Raw genomic sequence first — 13,135 nt, 5'->3', positions numbered from 1 at the left:
CTCCCTCGGAATGCTGTTGAAGCTCTGCCGGAGGTGTGCGTTGAAGATCTGAATTGTAATTTGATGGATGAAAGTGTAATTGCTGAAAGCTGCTACAGACTGTCAGTCACACTAAATACATTCCAGCATAATTGCTACCTCGAATATTCTGCGATCGCCACACTGCTTTAGTGGCTTTAAAGATTATAATGTTCACATAAACATGAACCAAGGTGCATTGAACAGCTTATTCAAGTTGCAGTGTTTGGTTTTATTTATTATTTTGGATCTTACTGCTTAATCACACAGTGATCTGGTTACATTCTAAGTCATTTCTGAAGTTATCAAACAAGTTCACAAGGAAAATCCACTCTGTTGCCTCACTTTTCCATTTAAAACGGGTGATTTTATTATTTTCAGTTATATTCTTGCTTATTGGTAAATTCAAAAGTGGAATTTCTCATATGATGCAATGTCATAAAATTACACTGTGTCAGTGCAGGATATGACATATGCAGTGAGTCAAGCAGTAAAAAGTTTCTTTGCACCTTGGACGCTGCGATACCTTAAAGTCTGCATATATGTATGGATATACACATGTTCGACAAAAAAATGACGAATGTCTCCAAGAGGTAAGAAAGTAATAAAATTACTTCATTATCACTCAAAGCAACTCATAGACTTTTCTCTAAATGATGAATGTGTCATCATCAACTTCTCCCTGTCTGATGCAGTACCACCAGCAGATTTGGGGGCATGATAAGGAGAGGTAACTGAGGGGGCGGATGCGGGGGGAATGGGGGGTCGGAGAGAGAGGTGAGTAAGAGATGAGTCAACAGCTCTGCAGTATAAGATGTCCTGATGGAGCCTGACAGTGGCATACTCGCAGACACCAAACCGAGGTAAGGTCAACTCTCTGCTCCTCTTTGCACGGCTCATTCACCTTAATCTCACAGGGGCGAATGTCTTTGTTTCTAAGTCTGTGTCAACTATCAGACTTGTGGTTTCTCCATTCATGAGTGCAGCTTTCTGATTATATTCAATTTAAAATGTGTAGTGAAGGATGTCAGCGACAAAAGTTTTTATAGAGAAATTCTTGCTTATTAGTTACATGTGTTTTAACTGAAGTTAAAGTTTGAAGGGTGTAAAGGAAACTTGTACTTTCTTTTACTGTTCTCAGGGAATTTTGGTAACATTTTGGAAAACTGGAGAGACTAATTGCAGGAGCCAAAATCAGTGATCTTTGTACCTGTTATACAGACAGAAATTCACAGGTGTCTCTATCACAAATATTTGCACCAAAGAGGTTGAGTAAATTACTGGCAGGAAGCATGTGTACAAACATCTATAATGTGATTAAATATAGATAGGAACTTTTTTAGTGAGATGATATAGTGAAAGAGAAAGAAAGAAAAGGATTCTTTATCTCTAATCGTTTAATTTTCCATTCCTCTCATAGGAACACCATCTTCTTTCTTTGTTCTTTACAACAGTGGAAATACACAACGCTATGGACTACGGTCTGGTGCTCCTGTTTTCTCTGTTTCAAGCTTTAAGCATGGGCACAGCAGCTCCTTTGCCAGTGGAAGTAGTGACGATGAAATCAAAAGTGAAGTGGATGGCTGAACAGCTGCTGGTTAGGCTGGACAAAGACATACAGGTAGCTATAGTTCTGTGTACAAAGACAGAATTTTTAGTGTTTGAAAGAGTCGATGTGTTATTAACCCTAATGCGTTCGCCTCCCAATTAAAGGTCCCAGTTAACTGGACTCTCAACCCACCTACTGATGATTTGGATGGAACTTCCTCCATAGTGACGGTCTTGAATGGTTACAACAGCCTGATCTCGGACACCTTTAACGGGGTCTCCCAGATCAAGTACGACATCTCTTCACTGACAGGCTACATTGATCCGTGGAGGCAGAGGCACTGCAGCCAACAGCGACCAAAGCCTGAAGTACCAGGGCCACTGCAAGAGCTACAGAGCCACAAAGAATTCATTCACACCGTGGGCATCGAGGCGCTCATGAGAGTGAAGGAGTTTCTAAATCGGCTGCTGAAGAACCTGGATCAGCTGGAGACTTGCTGAAGGATGTACATCAGGACCAGTATTTCCAAGCTATCGCCCTGATTGTTGGACAACATTTGTAAAGTCTCCATCAGCGATGCCTGACTTAACATTCTGAGTTGTCCACGTTGAAAACTTGATAATGTTTTGAACTGAAATTATTATTGAACAGGCACTTATTTATATACACTGTGTATTTATTTATATATGGCAATTAGAAGATATGTATTTTGTAAAATAATGTTTTTTTTACCACAGCAACACAAATGTTTCAGGAGAAATTTTAAATGACACAAAAGTAAATCAGCTGTTTACAAGGTTTGTACTATGACACTGCTGTTGTGTCAACAAAGAGCTCTGAGTGAAGAATGTGTTTCCCATTAAGCCAGTCATCAAGCTGACTCAGCAGTGTAGCATTAAAACTGGAGGATATGTCATCCTTGGAAATTCCTGACAATCATCCTGAAACTTGCCAAGAAAGCCGCATGATGTTTGCATGAGAGCTGGAAGAATTGGGGAGGAGAAACTTTACTTCAGTGCAATATCACATCTTCCAAAAATGTCCATTTATATCCACGGATGACACGTTATTTTGCTATGCAGCTGGCACTATTTTTGTTGCAATAAAATATCAATACATTTTTTAACAAACTGATTTTTGGTGTTGTGTGAAGTTCTCTCACTTTTGTCTAGTGGATTTAAGATGAAATCAGAATAATCAGGATGAAGTGAAAAAGGCACGTACAGCAGGTTAATGTATAATTTCATCGTGGGTGTTCATCTCTTGCTACACTTGTACAGTCAGGGGACATGAGTGGGAAGTGTTTTCCCAGAGCTATCGGCTTATGATTAACTGCTGATAAAAACTAACACGAGAAAAGCGAGCGTAAGGAAAACCATCGTAAGACACTAATAAATCTTTCAACACGACAAATGTGAGTCGCAACAAAATACAACGCTTTATTTTCTCCTTAAAATCCAGGTACATGTACAAAAATGTATCCTTACATAGGTTTATTTCGCTGGTTAAAAGAGTAAACAAACAGACAGAATGAATGAGGTTCGGCATGTGGGCATCAAGCTGTACAGTTTACTTTCAGTTTGACACAAAACCAACTTCTAGGAAAATCTGTTGTACTCTCAAACCTCACACAGAATGCCAAATATAGAGTTCCTGTTTTTCGGAACTTAACCTGACATACACACACACACACACACACACAGACACACACACATTCTCACATGTACACAAAAACGCACAGTTAACTATCGAACCATTTACTTCTTTTGATGCTGGCGCCACTGTTGCCCATCAGTTTCTTCTTGTACTGCTCCACCAGGCTCTCAAAGCGGTCTCCGTGCTTTTGCTTGAAATGCTTCTTATCCGTTTTAACCTTCTGAAAAGACACAAAACAAAATGTCATGTGGTGTTACAGGACAATAAAACAAGCAGCTTATTATTTTATAAACAAAAACAAAAAAAACAGTTTAGCAGTACTGCTGACAGACCATATGAGTAATGTAACTGCAGTGTACTAACTAACAGTTAGTAACACTTATATAGTGTGACTACTCCAAGTCAGGGATATCAAACATAACACGGGGCCGTAATCAGCCAAGCAAAGACTCCAATCTGCCCCACTAGACGTCTTTAGAAAATGTGAAGGAGGACATAAATTTTGGATCTTTAACTGTATTATTATCCTACTGATTAAGACCTCCACCACAGCCATTCATATACACCAAAGAAAATTTGTTTGTTTTTTTTCAATTATGTACAACAGAAATTTATTTTACACATACACTGTACAAATGAACAGAATCTTTCTGCTTTATAATCACAGAAAACTGGGTATTCAGCTGTCAGGACCTTTTCTGTAATTTTCCAAAATAATATTATATAAAAATAAATATAAAAATACTGCAATTCAAGCTGTTATCAGAGACTGTACTGACAAAATGAATACATGAAACAGTAAGCTTCTATCAACATTAACCAACACAAAGATGAAGGTAGAGGAAAAGTTTGATTTCTTGCAAATACGGATCGTTAACACTTTGTCACTTAAATCATTTTAAATTTTGATGTTTTAATCTTTCTTTTAACTGACAGTGATATTAGCTCCCTGACATTCATGTGTTGCAGAGAGAGAGAGAGACAGAATATCAACCAAAAATCCACCAAAAAAAGACTATGAATGAAGTGAATCAAGTATTAGATCTCCAAGCAAAACATGAATAAGTACTTGGTAGAGAAATCCTTGTTCGTAAGGAAAGCCATAAGACATTTCTTGTTGGTCTCACATCATTTTTGGAGGCATCTTAGCCCACTCCTCTTTACAGAAACTCTCTAAACCCTTCAGATTTCCTGGCTGCCGCTTTTCAAATCGAAACTTAAAATTCCCTCCACACATTTTCTATTAGACTGACATCTGGCCACAGCACTCACTCCCAAGACTTCTCTGAATCATTTTATATCACTGAAAAACGTAAGACGGACCAGTACATGAGCAAGGGGATGTTGAGCAAGGGGATGTTGTGTGCACTGCAAGATTTCTAGACATTATGTGCGTTACCAGTTGCTTTGTACACATAGTTGAGATGAGGAGAATGTAATTGACTGACTGATTGTAATCTGGCTGAGTTAATGAGAGTTGCACACAATGACATGCAAATCAATTTATAACATTTATGCAGTGTGTTTCAGGTTTATTGCAATTTTTGTGCAATATCTCTAAAATTAGAAACATCCTGTCTCAGAGTGAAATGAAAAACGTGGCAGGACTACTGTAATTCCTTATCAGAATGTCCTGAATCCTCCCTTACAGTCCAACAAGCCAAAGCTGTTGGGGTGCTTCCCATAATGCACTGAGCATTGCAACTTCATACACCTCTTTCCACTCTCCCTTTTCCACTAGTACCTACTCCATTCTGTTCAACTCAGTTTTTATGGTAGCAGTACCTGGTGAGCTGAGCTGAGTCCATCTGAAAATCTGACCTCAACAGACCACATGCCACCGATTAGCCAGTCAATGGCATCACTTGATGATAGTGGTGCAATGGATCAAAAATCTCACGGTTCGGATTGGATCATGGTTTTAAGTCACGGATTGGATCAATTTTCGGAGCAGCAAAAAAAGTAAAAAAGTAAATGTTAAATTTTTGTCTATTTACTTATTGAAGTATTTTTTGCCTGTTAAAAACATTCAACTCAAGACTCATTCCACGCAATTATTAAAAAAAATTATGGTTCACTATAGGGCAGTATAGGGCTTTGTATCTACCACTCAATTCAATTCAATTTTATTTATAAAGCGCCAAATCACAAAAACAATTGCCTCAAGGCGCTTTATATTGTAAGGTAGACCCTACAATAATACATACCGCTCATTATATCGCACTCCGCTGTGATATAATGAGCTGTCACGGTCACGTAGCTTCCCGTTGCCCTGGAGGTCCATCCATTTGTAGTAGTTAGGGCAACAGAAGATGCCTGGGACAGTTCAGCCATAACTTTAAACTTTTCCTGCTCATACATGCTTGGAACGATCTTGCCACTAAAGTGGACGCGCAACGGGATATCATAGCGTGGCTCAAGCACGTTCATCACCCCTTGTTTTGCACAACGGAATACGGCCTCCAGTCTGCAGCTAAACACCCCAATAGCTTTTGTAATAGCTTTAGCTTGGACCGCTAGCGCTGGCCATAACTATCTCTTGACAGACCCACCACGCGTACCATACACATACTCACGCACGTGAGCCAAAGATCACGTGTGTGCAGAACCTTGGAGTGGGATTGGTTCGAATTACGGATCAACCGTGATCCGTTGCACCACTACTTGATGACTAATTAGAGCGACTCCTTCACAAACATCAAAACTGTAATTTTTCAAACCCAGCAACAAGAGAAAGATCTACACAAATTCAACACCATTAGCCCGAGTCTGACAAAAGGGCATAGACGGAGAAGCAAGTATATCATCCCCTCGACAACCTTCCTTTGTTGTGTTGTTTGTGTCGTATACACGTGACGTCATGTGGCTTTCGGTCACATTGCTATAATGTCCCCACTGTCCTTAAACTGGAAAAATTTCTTTTTTTTGTTTACAAATTTTCACTCGCATCAGCTCTATTAAATACAATGCAAGAAACACATTTTGAGTTAAGCGTCTTCTCTACCTTCAAATTTCTTCAGGTTTAAGAACTTTTTAAAGTGTAAAAAGTGCAGTAAAATGGCCTAAATACCTACGGCTTTGGTGTTTTAAAATTAAGAATGACTACTTTAAGTATTCTGCCATCAATCCGTAGGTGCTATTTACTCTACAATGTTTTGTGACTATTACTCAAGATTACAAATAAACACATGTAACACCAAATTTGCAAACCTGGTTTCTGGGCTGTGTGGGCTTCTCAATCTGTCGCTTCGGTCGCTCCTTCCTGGTTGATCCAGGCTTGGCTTTCTTAGGCGGGGGGGCTTTCTGCTGCTTTCTCTTGTCACGTGATCTGCAAAGGATGAAAGTTCCCATTGTGGAGTGACGGTCAGTATGTCCTTCTAGTTTTTAATTTGTGAAATTGGGCACATACACCTAAAATATTTTTGTTATAGCCTTTGTTTTCAGAAGTACAAAGTGACCGGTGAGGAAAAGACAGGCAACTACTTAAAGTAGTAAAAACAACACCTGATCTTTGGTCCCTGATGGGAAGGCAAAGGCAGCACTTTCTTTCGTTTCTTCCCATTCTGCAAATCTACGTGTTCAACCTCAGGTGTGGTCTGGAAGCCTGAAAAGTGTTGGTCTTGTTTCTGGCCTTCAGGGATATCTGATAAATATAGAAAAATGCACAGATGGAGTATTTAAAGAAGAATAAAATAAAAAGTAAACTTGACAGTATTAAATATAAGAAAGCACATTTATGTGTCAGAGCAGCTGTTTTCAATCACGCACCAAAAGGTGTGATACTCGTGACACGCCCCTCTAATAAACCGTCATATCCAGTGATCAAAGATACTAAATGATAACAAAAATAATCTTTTCTTACTTTTTTCCTCTGCCGTTTTCTTCAGTGAGGATTGTGCTTTATTCCCACCTTTCCCTGGTCCTTTTCCATCTCCGGCTGTTTGGGACTTGGGTTTCACTCCTCCTTTGTTAGCCTGATTTTTTAAAAACTCCTGCAAAAATAAACACACGCTTACTTCCTATTAAAAAGCTCTCTTCTTGTTTTTAGAATTTCCAAAGATACTTTAAGCTGCAACTAACACGCAGATCAGTACAAACGTACCTTGCTTTTCTGTTGCCGCATTTCTTTTATTTTGAGTTTTCTTAAATCCTCCAGGGAGAACTCAACAATGGGTCTCTGCAAAATGACACAAAAAAACACTTATGCCTGACTAATCCGAGACTGCTTGTGGGCCAGGAAAAGAAATATGAAAACAGAATTTGGTGCATAAAATGAAAAAATTAACCACAATGCAAAGAGGAAAAGAGGCTAAAATAGTGCCGCTTCTCAAACCCTCTGCCACTGATTTTGGCACTTCTGTACCTTTTGTGAGCTAAAGATGTAAGGGTTGTTGTTAAGGTAGCGAAGCGTGGCGAGAGCATGTTCGTGATCCTGGAACTGAACAAAGCCATAGCCTAACGATTGTCCCATCACTTGACCCTTCTCGGGCTTCTTGTCATAGATGACCCGGCACTAAAAAGAGAACCAGTTGGTTTCACACAGGCATGAGAAAAGAAATTACCACAACACCCCCTGCTGGGCACAAAACATTTTTTTCCTTACAAAACTGTGACAAAATAACAATCTACGTCAAGCCCAATGGTGTAGTCTCACCTCTGTGATGCGAACTCCCTTTACTCCTTTCACAGCTTGAAGGCAGAGTGATTTGAGTTTTTTGCTGTCCACTGACTTCGGCAGGTTGTGCACACACAGGCGAGTCTTTGACACAAACACGTTTATGTCCCGAAGCTTGGTCCTCTTTATTTCTTCAAACTAAGAAACAAAAAAAGGCAACAGCAAATAATGACTCAAAATGGAAGCAATTAGAAAGAGCAAGTGAAAGATTCATTATTATACAACAGAAATCATCCTGCGAGTGGAACTGTTTATCAAAAATGTACTTACTCTGGTTCTTTTGACCATGTCTGTCTCAGGTACACCCTCAGCAGCTTTGGTTCCTGGACGAATCACTGAAAGTTGAGGTGAAAGACAATAACATTCAAAAGCAATTTAGCTACATGGAGCCAGTGCAAATTCCTTTCATGCCCTCTAAAGCCTCATTTAGGCTGTCCCTCAGGAAAGATAACAAGCTGAAGAAAACACTGTGATGATATCTTTCGCTGTAGCTTCAAAACAATAGTTCGACAACACAGTTCGTCAATCAAGGATATCCATCTATCCATTCTCTTTTTGCTTATCCAGGGGTGGGGCCTCCCAGCTACCATAAGGCGAGAGGCGGGATGCATGGTACAGGTCGCCAGACCTCTTGTTTTTTTGTAACTTTGTGTGCTGCACCACAATTGTCGCAGCTGGGTTGAAGACATGACTGTACAATTGTGCCAATTTTTACCTCCACTTTAATGATCCTGCACACAAGCTCAGAGACATACTGACACACAGAGGGAGATGCTGCGACTGTTTGAAAACTTCAGAGTTTGTGGAAAGAACCCTTGATTTCCTGTTTTGACTTATAACTGAGTGGCAACACCCATCGCTTAGGAGAACACTGCAGCAGCTTCTTGCACCTTAACTGCAGGTATAAATGACTGCATCTAGGTGATGACACCGCGGCAGTAAGTAAAGCGACCACTGCGAAGGGTTTATGGGCACTTTGACACAGCAAGACAGAAGCATTCACATTCAATGACCAGTTAACCTCACCACCATTCAGTGCGTGTCTTTGGCCCCGGCCAGGCGCTGATTTTGAATCCAGGTCCGTCTTGCTGTGAGACAACAGTGCTGTGTCAGCCACCGTGCTGCACTAGGCACCAAAAATCAAACCTGCTGCTAAAACCTACACTTCAGGTGCATCAGAAATGTGGTTTCAGTGATTTGAATGAGGCATGGTTGTTAGAGCCAGATGGGCTAGTCTATATGTTTCACAAACTGCTGCTCTAGCACCTTTGGGATGTGGTGGAACAGGAGATTCCCATCATGGATGTGAAACTGACAAATCTGCATAACGGCGTGATGCTATCATGTCAATATGAAACAAAATTTCTGAGAAATGTTTCCAGCACTTTGTTGAATCTGTGCCATGAAGAATTAAAGCAGTTCCGAAGGCAAAAGGAGGTCCAACCTGGTACTAGCAAAGTCTAACTAATGAAGTGGCCACATAGCATATAGCTGCACATAAGATAAATGATTACTCACATCCCTCTCTGGCCAGGTACAGGTTCCTCGTGCCCGTTTCGACCTTCTTTTTATCGACCTTCAGCTTCACGGCATCTTCTCTGCTCACTGCTGCAACAATCATCAGCTTTCTGCCATGTATACGGATACCACCATCCTGCATCAAACATACAAATGTTTGCAAGGCTTGTCTACAACAAGGGTTATTACACAAAAGAGACTCGAGTGACGCTATAAAAGGGTGAATACACAAGAAATTTGTAATAACAGTGTTCAAACATCAGTTGGACAAGTGACAGATTAGTAAAAACATTTTGCTTCAAGCTAATAACATTTAAATTACCCTCTATGTAGCTTGACAAAAAATAATTAGAAAAATTATTTATTAGTAGTTACTATCAGTTAATATGTTGAATAAAAATACATAGATATACATTGGCCACTCAGAGCTATCAATGTGTTGTACCAATTCTGCCCATGCTGTTTCCACATTCCAATTTAAAAACATCAACATTAAAAGGCCAAATTCCCAAGAAGTGGCTCCATCTAAACAGCGTGTGATTGCACAATAAGTCAAACATCATGTACATTACACTTGATTATATATTACCTCTGCCTCCTCCTGTGATGCAGCTATGCATTTATCTGCAGCCTCTTTAGTCTTAAACTGAGCAAAGGCACAACCTGCCAACAATAACACAGAAGAGTAAGTGAACTGGTTCTCTCCAAACAGCTATTAGACACAAGTGTTTCACTTAAGGACTTTCGAGGACTGTCAACTGACCTTTTGAATGTTCTGTATCTGGGTGGAGAACAATCTTTATGTAGTTAAGTTCTCCAAACTGAAGGAGAACTTCCTCTAAGTCTTCTTCCTCCGTGTCAAATGACAGGTTCCTAAATTGGTTTAAATGTAGGTGTTTAAAAAAACAAAAGAAACGGGTCTCAGTAAAATAAACTGAAAAATAAACCAAACCTGGCTCAGGACTGAGTAGGAGGAAAAATCACTGACCTGATGAAAACCGTTCTGCCCTCTTTCACATCTGAAGGAAGCTGTTTTTTCGAGGTCTTTTTCTCAGCTACGGATAAAAGCCAAATACAGAATGTATGAAAACAACTTCAAAGGAAAGGAAATATTAAATATGTTATACTATCCATACCTAATTTATCTTCTTCATCCTCTTCATCCATACTGCCATCATCATGATCTGAATCAAGGCTTTCTCCATCCTCATCATCATCCTCCTCTTCCCCATCATCATCATCCTCTTCCTCCTCATCTTTTTCATCATCAGAATCACTCACTTCACTGCTTTGTTCACTCCCATCTTCATCACCTGATTCGAATTCCTCTGTATGCTTCACAGCTGATTCTGAACTGACACTGTGGACAGATGTGGAGCAAAAATAACCAGTGTAGTCAATCACCTTTTAACACTCATGGCATATAAACAGAGGAATGCATGTTTGAGGTTCATACTTTTTCTTCTCAGGTGGAGCTTTCTTCTTTTCTACATCCTCATCGTCCGTGTCACTGTCAGTGTTAGCATTTGCTTCTTCTGGATTTGTACTGGCTATGAAGAAAAAAAAGTTGTGTTAATGACAACAAGCTTTATATCTTCTGGAACTAGAGCACACAGTATTTTTGTCATTTAACTACCTGAATTTGAGGACTGCTGTGTAGTAACAAACTTGTCCTTTGGTACAGCCCAGTCAATTGCTACAGGTCGGCCTGGAGATTAAATGCCAACATTTAAAAAAAAAAAGAAATGTCAAAGTAACAATGTAACAAGTCATAATGAGCTTTTTTTTAAGCACACAACTCAACGGTCTCACTCACTTACCTTTTATCTCCTTCAAGTTCATAGCATTAAGTGCTTTTGATGCCTCTGGCACTTTTTTAAACAGGACAAATGCAAATCCACGCATCTTTCCATCTATGAAAAAGCATAAAAATCAACCTCATAACGAATCAATCCACTCCAAAGTCTGGCAATACTTCAACATGCTCACTTATGTATACATCTGCTAAGAAACATATGTATTTACCAGGTTTGAGGGGGATTTTGACCTCAATAACCGTCCCAAACTTTGCAAATACTTCTTTCAAATGATCCTCTGTGCACTGTAACACATGGTGTGTGTTAGCAAAGGTTTCTGTCAGTGTGCTCTGAGCTGTGACATTTAGTAATCATGAAACATACTGTACCTTAAAGCTGAGATTCCTTATAATAAGTCTTGCTTTCAGTAGCTTTTTCTTGGAGCCTTTCTGCTGATTCTCCTTTGGAGCAGTGACTGCCTCTGTAGGTGCTAAATGACATAAGTGCAAGGTTACCATGGAGACACAGGACTCTCCTAATTGCCCGTTTTGGAACATGTCTTCATACGAACCTTTCTTGTTTTTGTCTTTGATTTTACTCTTGGCGACTGTCAGGGACAGCTTCTCCCCGTCGTATTCTTTAATTTCTTTTAAGGCTCGTTGTGCATCTTCCTCCATGGAATATGTGACAAAACCAAACCCTCGACATTTTTCTGTCTCTGGTTGAAAAATAAATAGACACCACCAATATCTGTTATGTACATAAATATGTTTATGTTTGCAGTTTTAATTTAATTCTACTTTCGTACGACTTTTTCCATTATTATTGTATGGTTCTTTCGAATACACGACAGTACCTTTATCTCTGACCACGAAGCATTTCTTTACCGGACCAATTTCTGAGAATATTTCTTCGAGTCGCTCATTAGAAGCTGAATCTGGTAGAGAACCAACAAATATGGTGTGCGCCGCCATGGCTAACTGCTAACTTTACGGCGTCTGCACCAACTCAAAAAGTGAAATGCAGTTTAATACAAATCCACCACAGGAAGCTAATGTCTAAGTTCTCGATAACACGCTTATCAGAGGCATGAATACACGCCACAGAACTGTTTAACTTGGACGTCGTTAGCCACGGGCTTAAGTCGCATGTTTACATGTGGAAGCAGCCATCTTTGAAAAAGAACAGAAGGGCATTCGTCACGTGCGCCACCTATCGTCCAGGAGGTTTCAATGTAGGAATAATATCTAAATTTAAATAAGCTGATATAAAAGTAAAATTCAGCTTCTTTTTGTGAAGTACCATTTCTGTCTGATGTTTGTTTTCACCATTACTGAGTTTCCTGCATATGCTTACTATTTGCTTTAACTTCCCACAATAGCGGTTTTATTGAGGTGGTGCTTCCTGCAGAAAGCCTAAAGGGAGCATATGAGGATCCGTTATTCAATTACTTCAAGAAACAAGAAGCTATTGCGGTTACCAACCATGACAGCACAAATCCAAAACAACTGATATTTTGTTGATTTTCTTTATTTCCTTACCACAAGAGGCCCTTGTGGTTAACAGATATAATTTACCAATAATTTACCTATATCCTTCTGTAAATTTCAGTATTGTTTTGTTTTTATGTCATGCTTATATTACACTGGATTAATCATTTCTAGGGTCTTGTGCTGATAGTAAAGCATAACTGTAATGATAATACTGGGAGTGAGTTACATGGCTTCTGCCACCAGGTGGTGTCTTCAGTAGCTCAAATCAGTTTCTAGGTGCAGTACAAACTAAAAATTTACAGTAAAGAAAACAGTGTGTGGTTTTAAGGCATTGGGCCACTTCAGTTCTCAAAACCTGTAACTCTACTAAAAGGATTGAATACCATTCTTCCAAAAGATATTCCCTTCTTTAGTGTTACAGTTTTAAAAT

The 13,135-nt window shown here is 39.5% G+C and overlaps 2 protein-coding genes across 2 annotated transcripts; one reads left to right on the top strand and one right to left on the bottom strand.

Annotated features, from left to right (window-relative positions):
• Window positions 1–1,400: 1,400 nt before the first annotated feature.
• lepa (leptin a) lies at window positions 1,401–2,249 on the top strand. Its single transcript, XM_005752861.2, has 2 exons — window positions 1,401–1,639; window positions 1,732–2,249. The coding sequence occupies exons 1-2, from the start codon at window positions 1,490–1,492 to the stop codon at window positions 2,065–2,067; spliced, it is 486 nt and encodes a 161-aa protein (XP_005752918.1). The 5' UTR covers window positions 1,401–1,489; the 3' UTR covers window positions 2,068–2,249.
• A 733-nt stretch (window positions 2,250–2,982) lies between these two features.
• On the bottom strand, window positions 2,983–12,416 carry rbm28 (RNA binding motif protein 28). Its single transcript, XM_005752860.1, has 20 exons — window positions 12,069–12,416; window positions 11,784–11,930; window positions 11,602–11,702; window positions 11,442–11,517; window positions 11,237–11,329; window positions 11,053–11,124; window positions 10,873–10,966; window positions 10,553–10,776; window positions 10,405–10,471; window positions 10,180–10,289; window positions 10,006–10,079; window positions 9,417–9,552; window positions 8,169–8,233; window positions 7,878–8,036; window positions 7,587–7,736; window positions 7,326–7,400; window positions 7,086–7,215; window positions 6,728–6,866; window positions 6,434–6,551; window positions 2,983–3,443 (listed from the first exon to the last, which is right to left on the bottom strand). Exons 1-20 carry the CDS (start codon window positions 12,184–12,186, stop codon window positions 3,309–3,311), a joined length of 2,283 nt encoding a protein of 760 aa, XP_005752917.1. The 5' UTR covers window positions 12,187–12,416; the 3' UTR covers window positions 2,983–3,308.
• Between the last annotated feature and the right edge of the window lie 719 nt (window positions 12,417–13,135).

Source organism: Pundamilia nyererei, unplaced genomic scaffold (genome assembly GCF_000239375.1).
Source record: "Pundamilia nyererei isolate P.nyererei 1_Seehausen unplaced genomic scaffold, PunNye1.0 scaffold00386, whole genome shotgun sequence".
Taxonomy (NCBI): domain Eukaryota; kingdom Metazoa; phylum Chordata; class Actinopteri; order Cichliformes; family Cichlidae; genus Pundamilia; species Pundamilia nyererei.
This window is presented reverse-complemented; position numbering and strand designations above follow the sequence as displayed.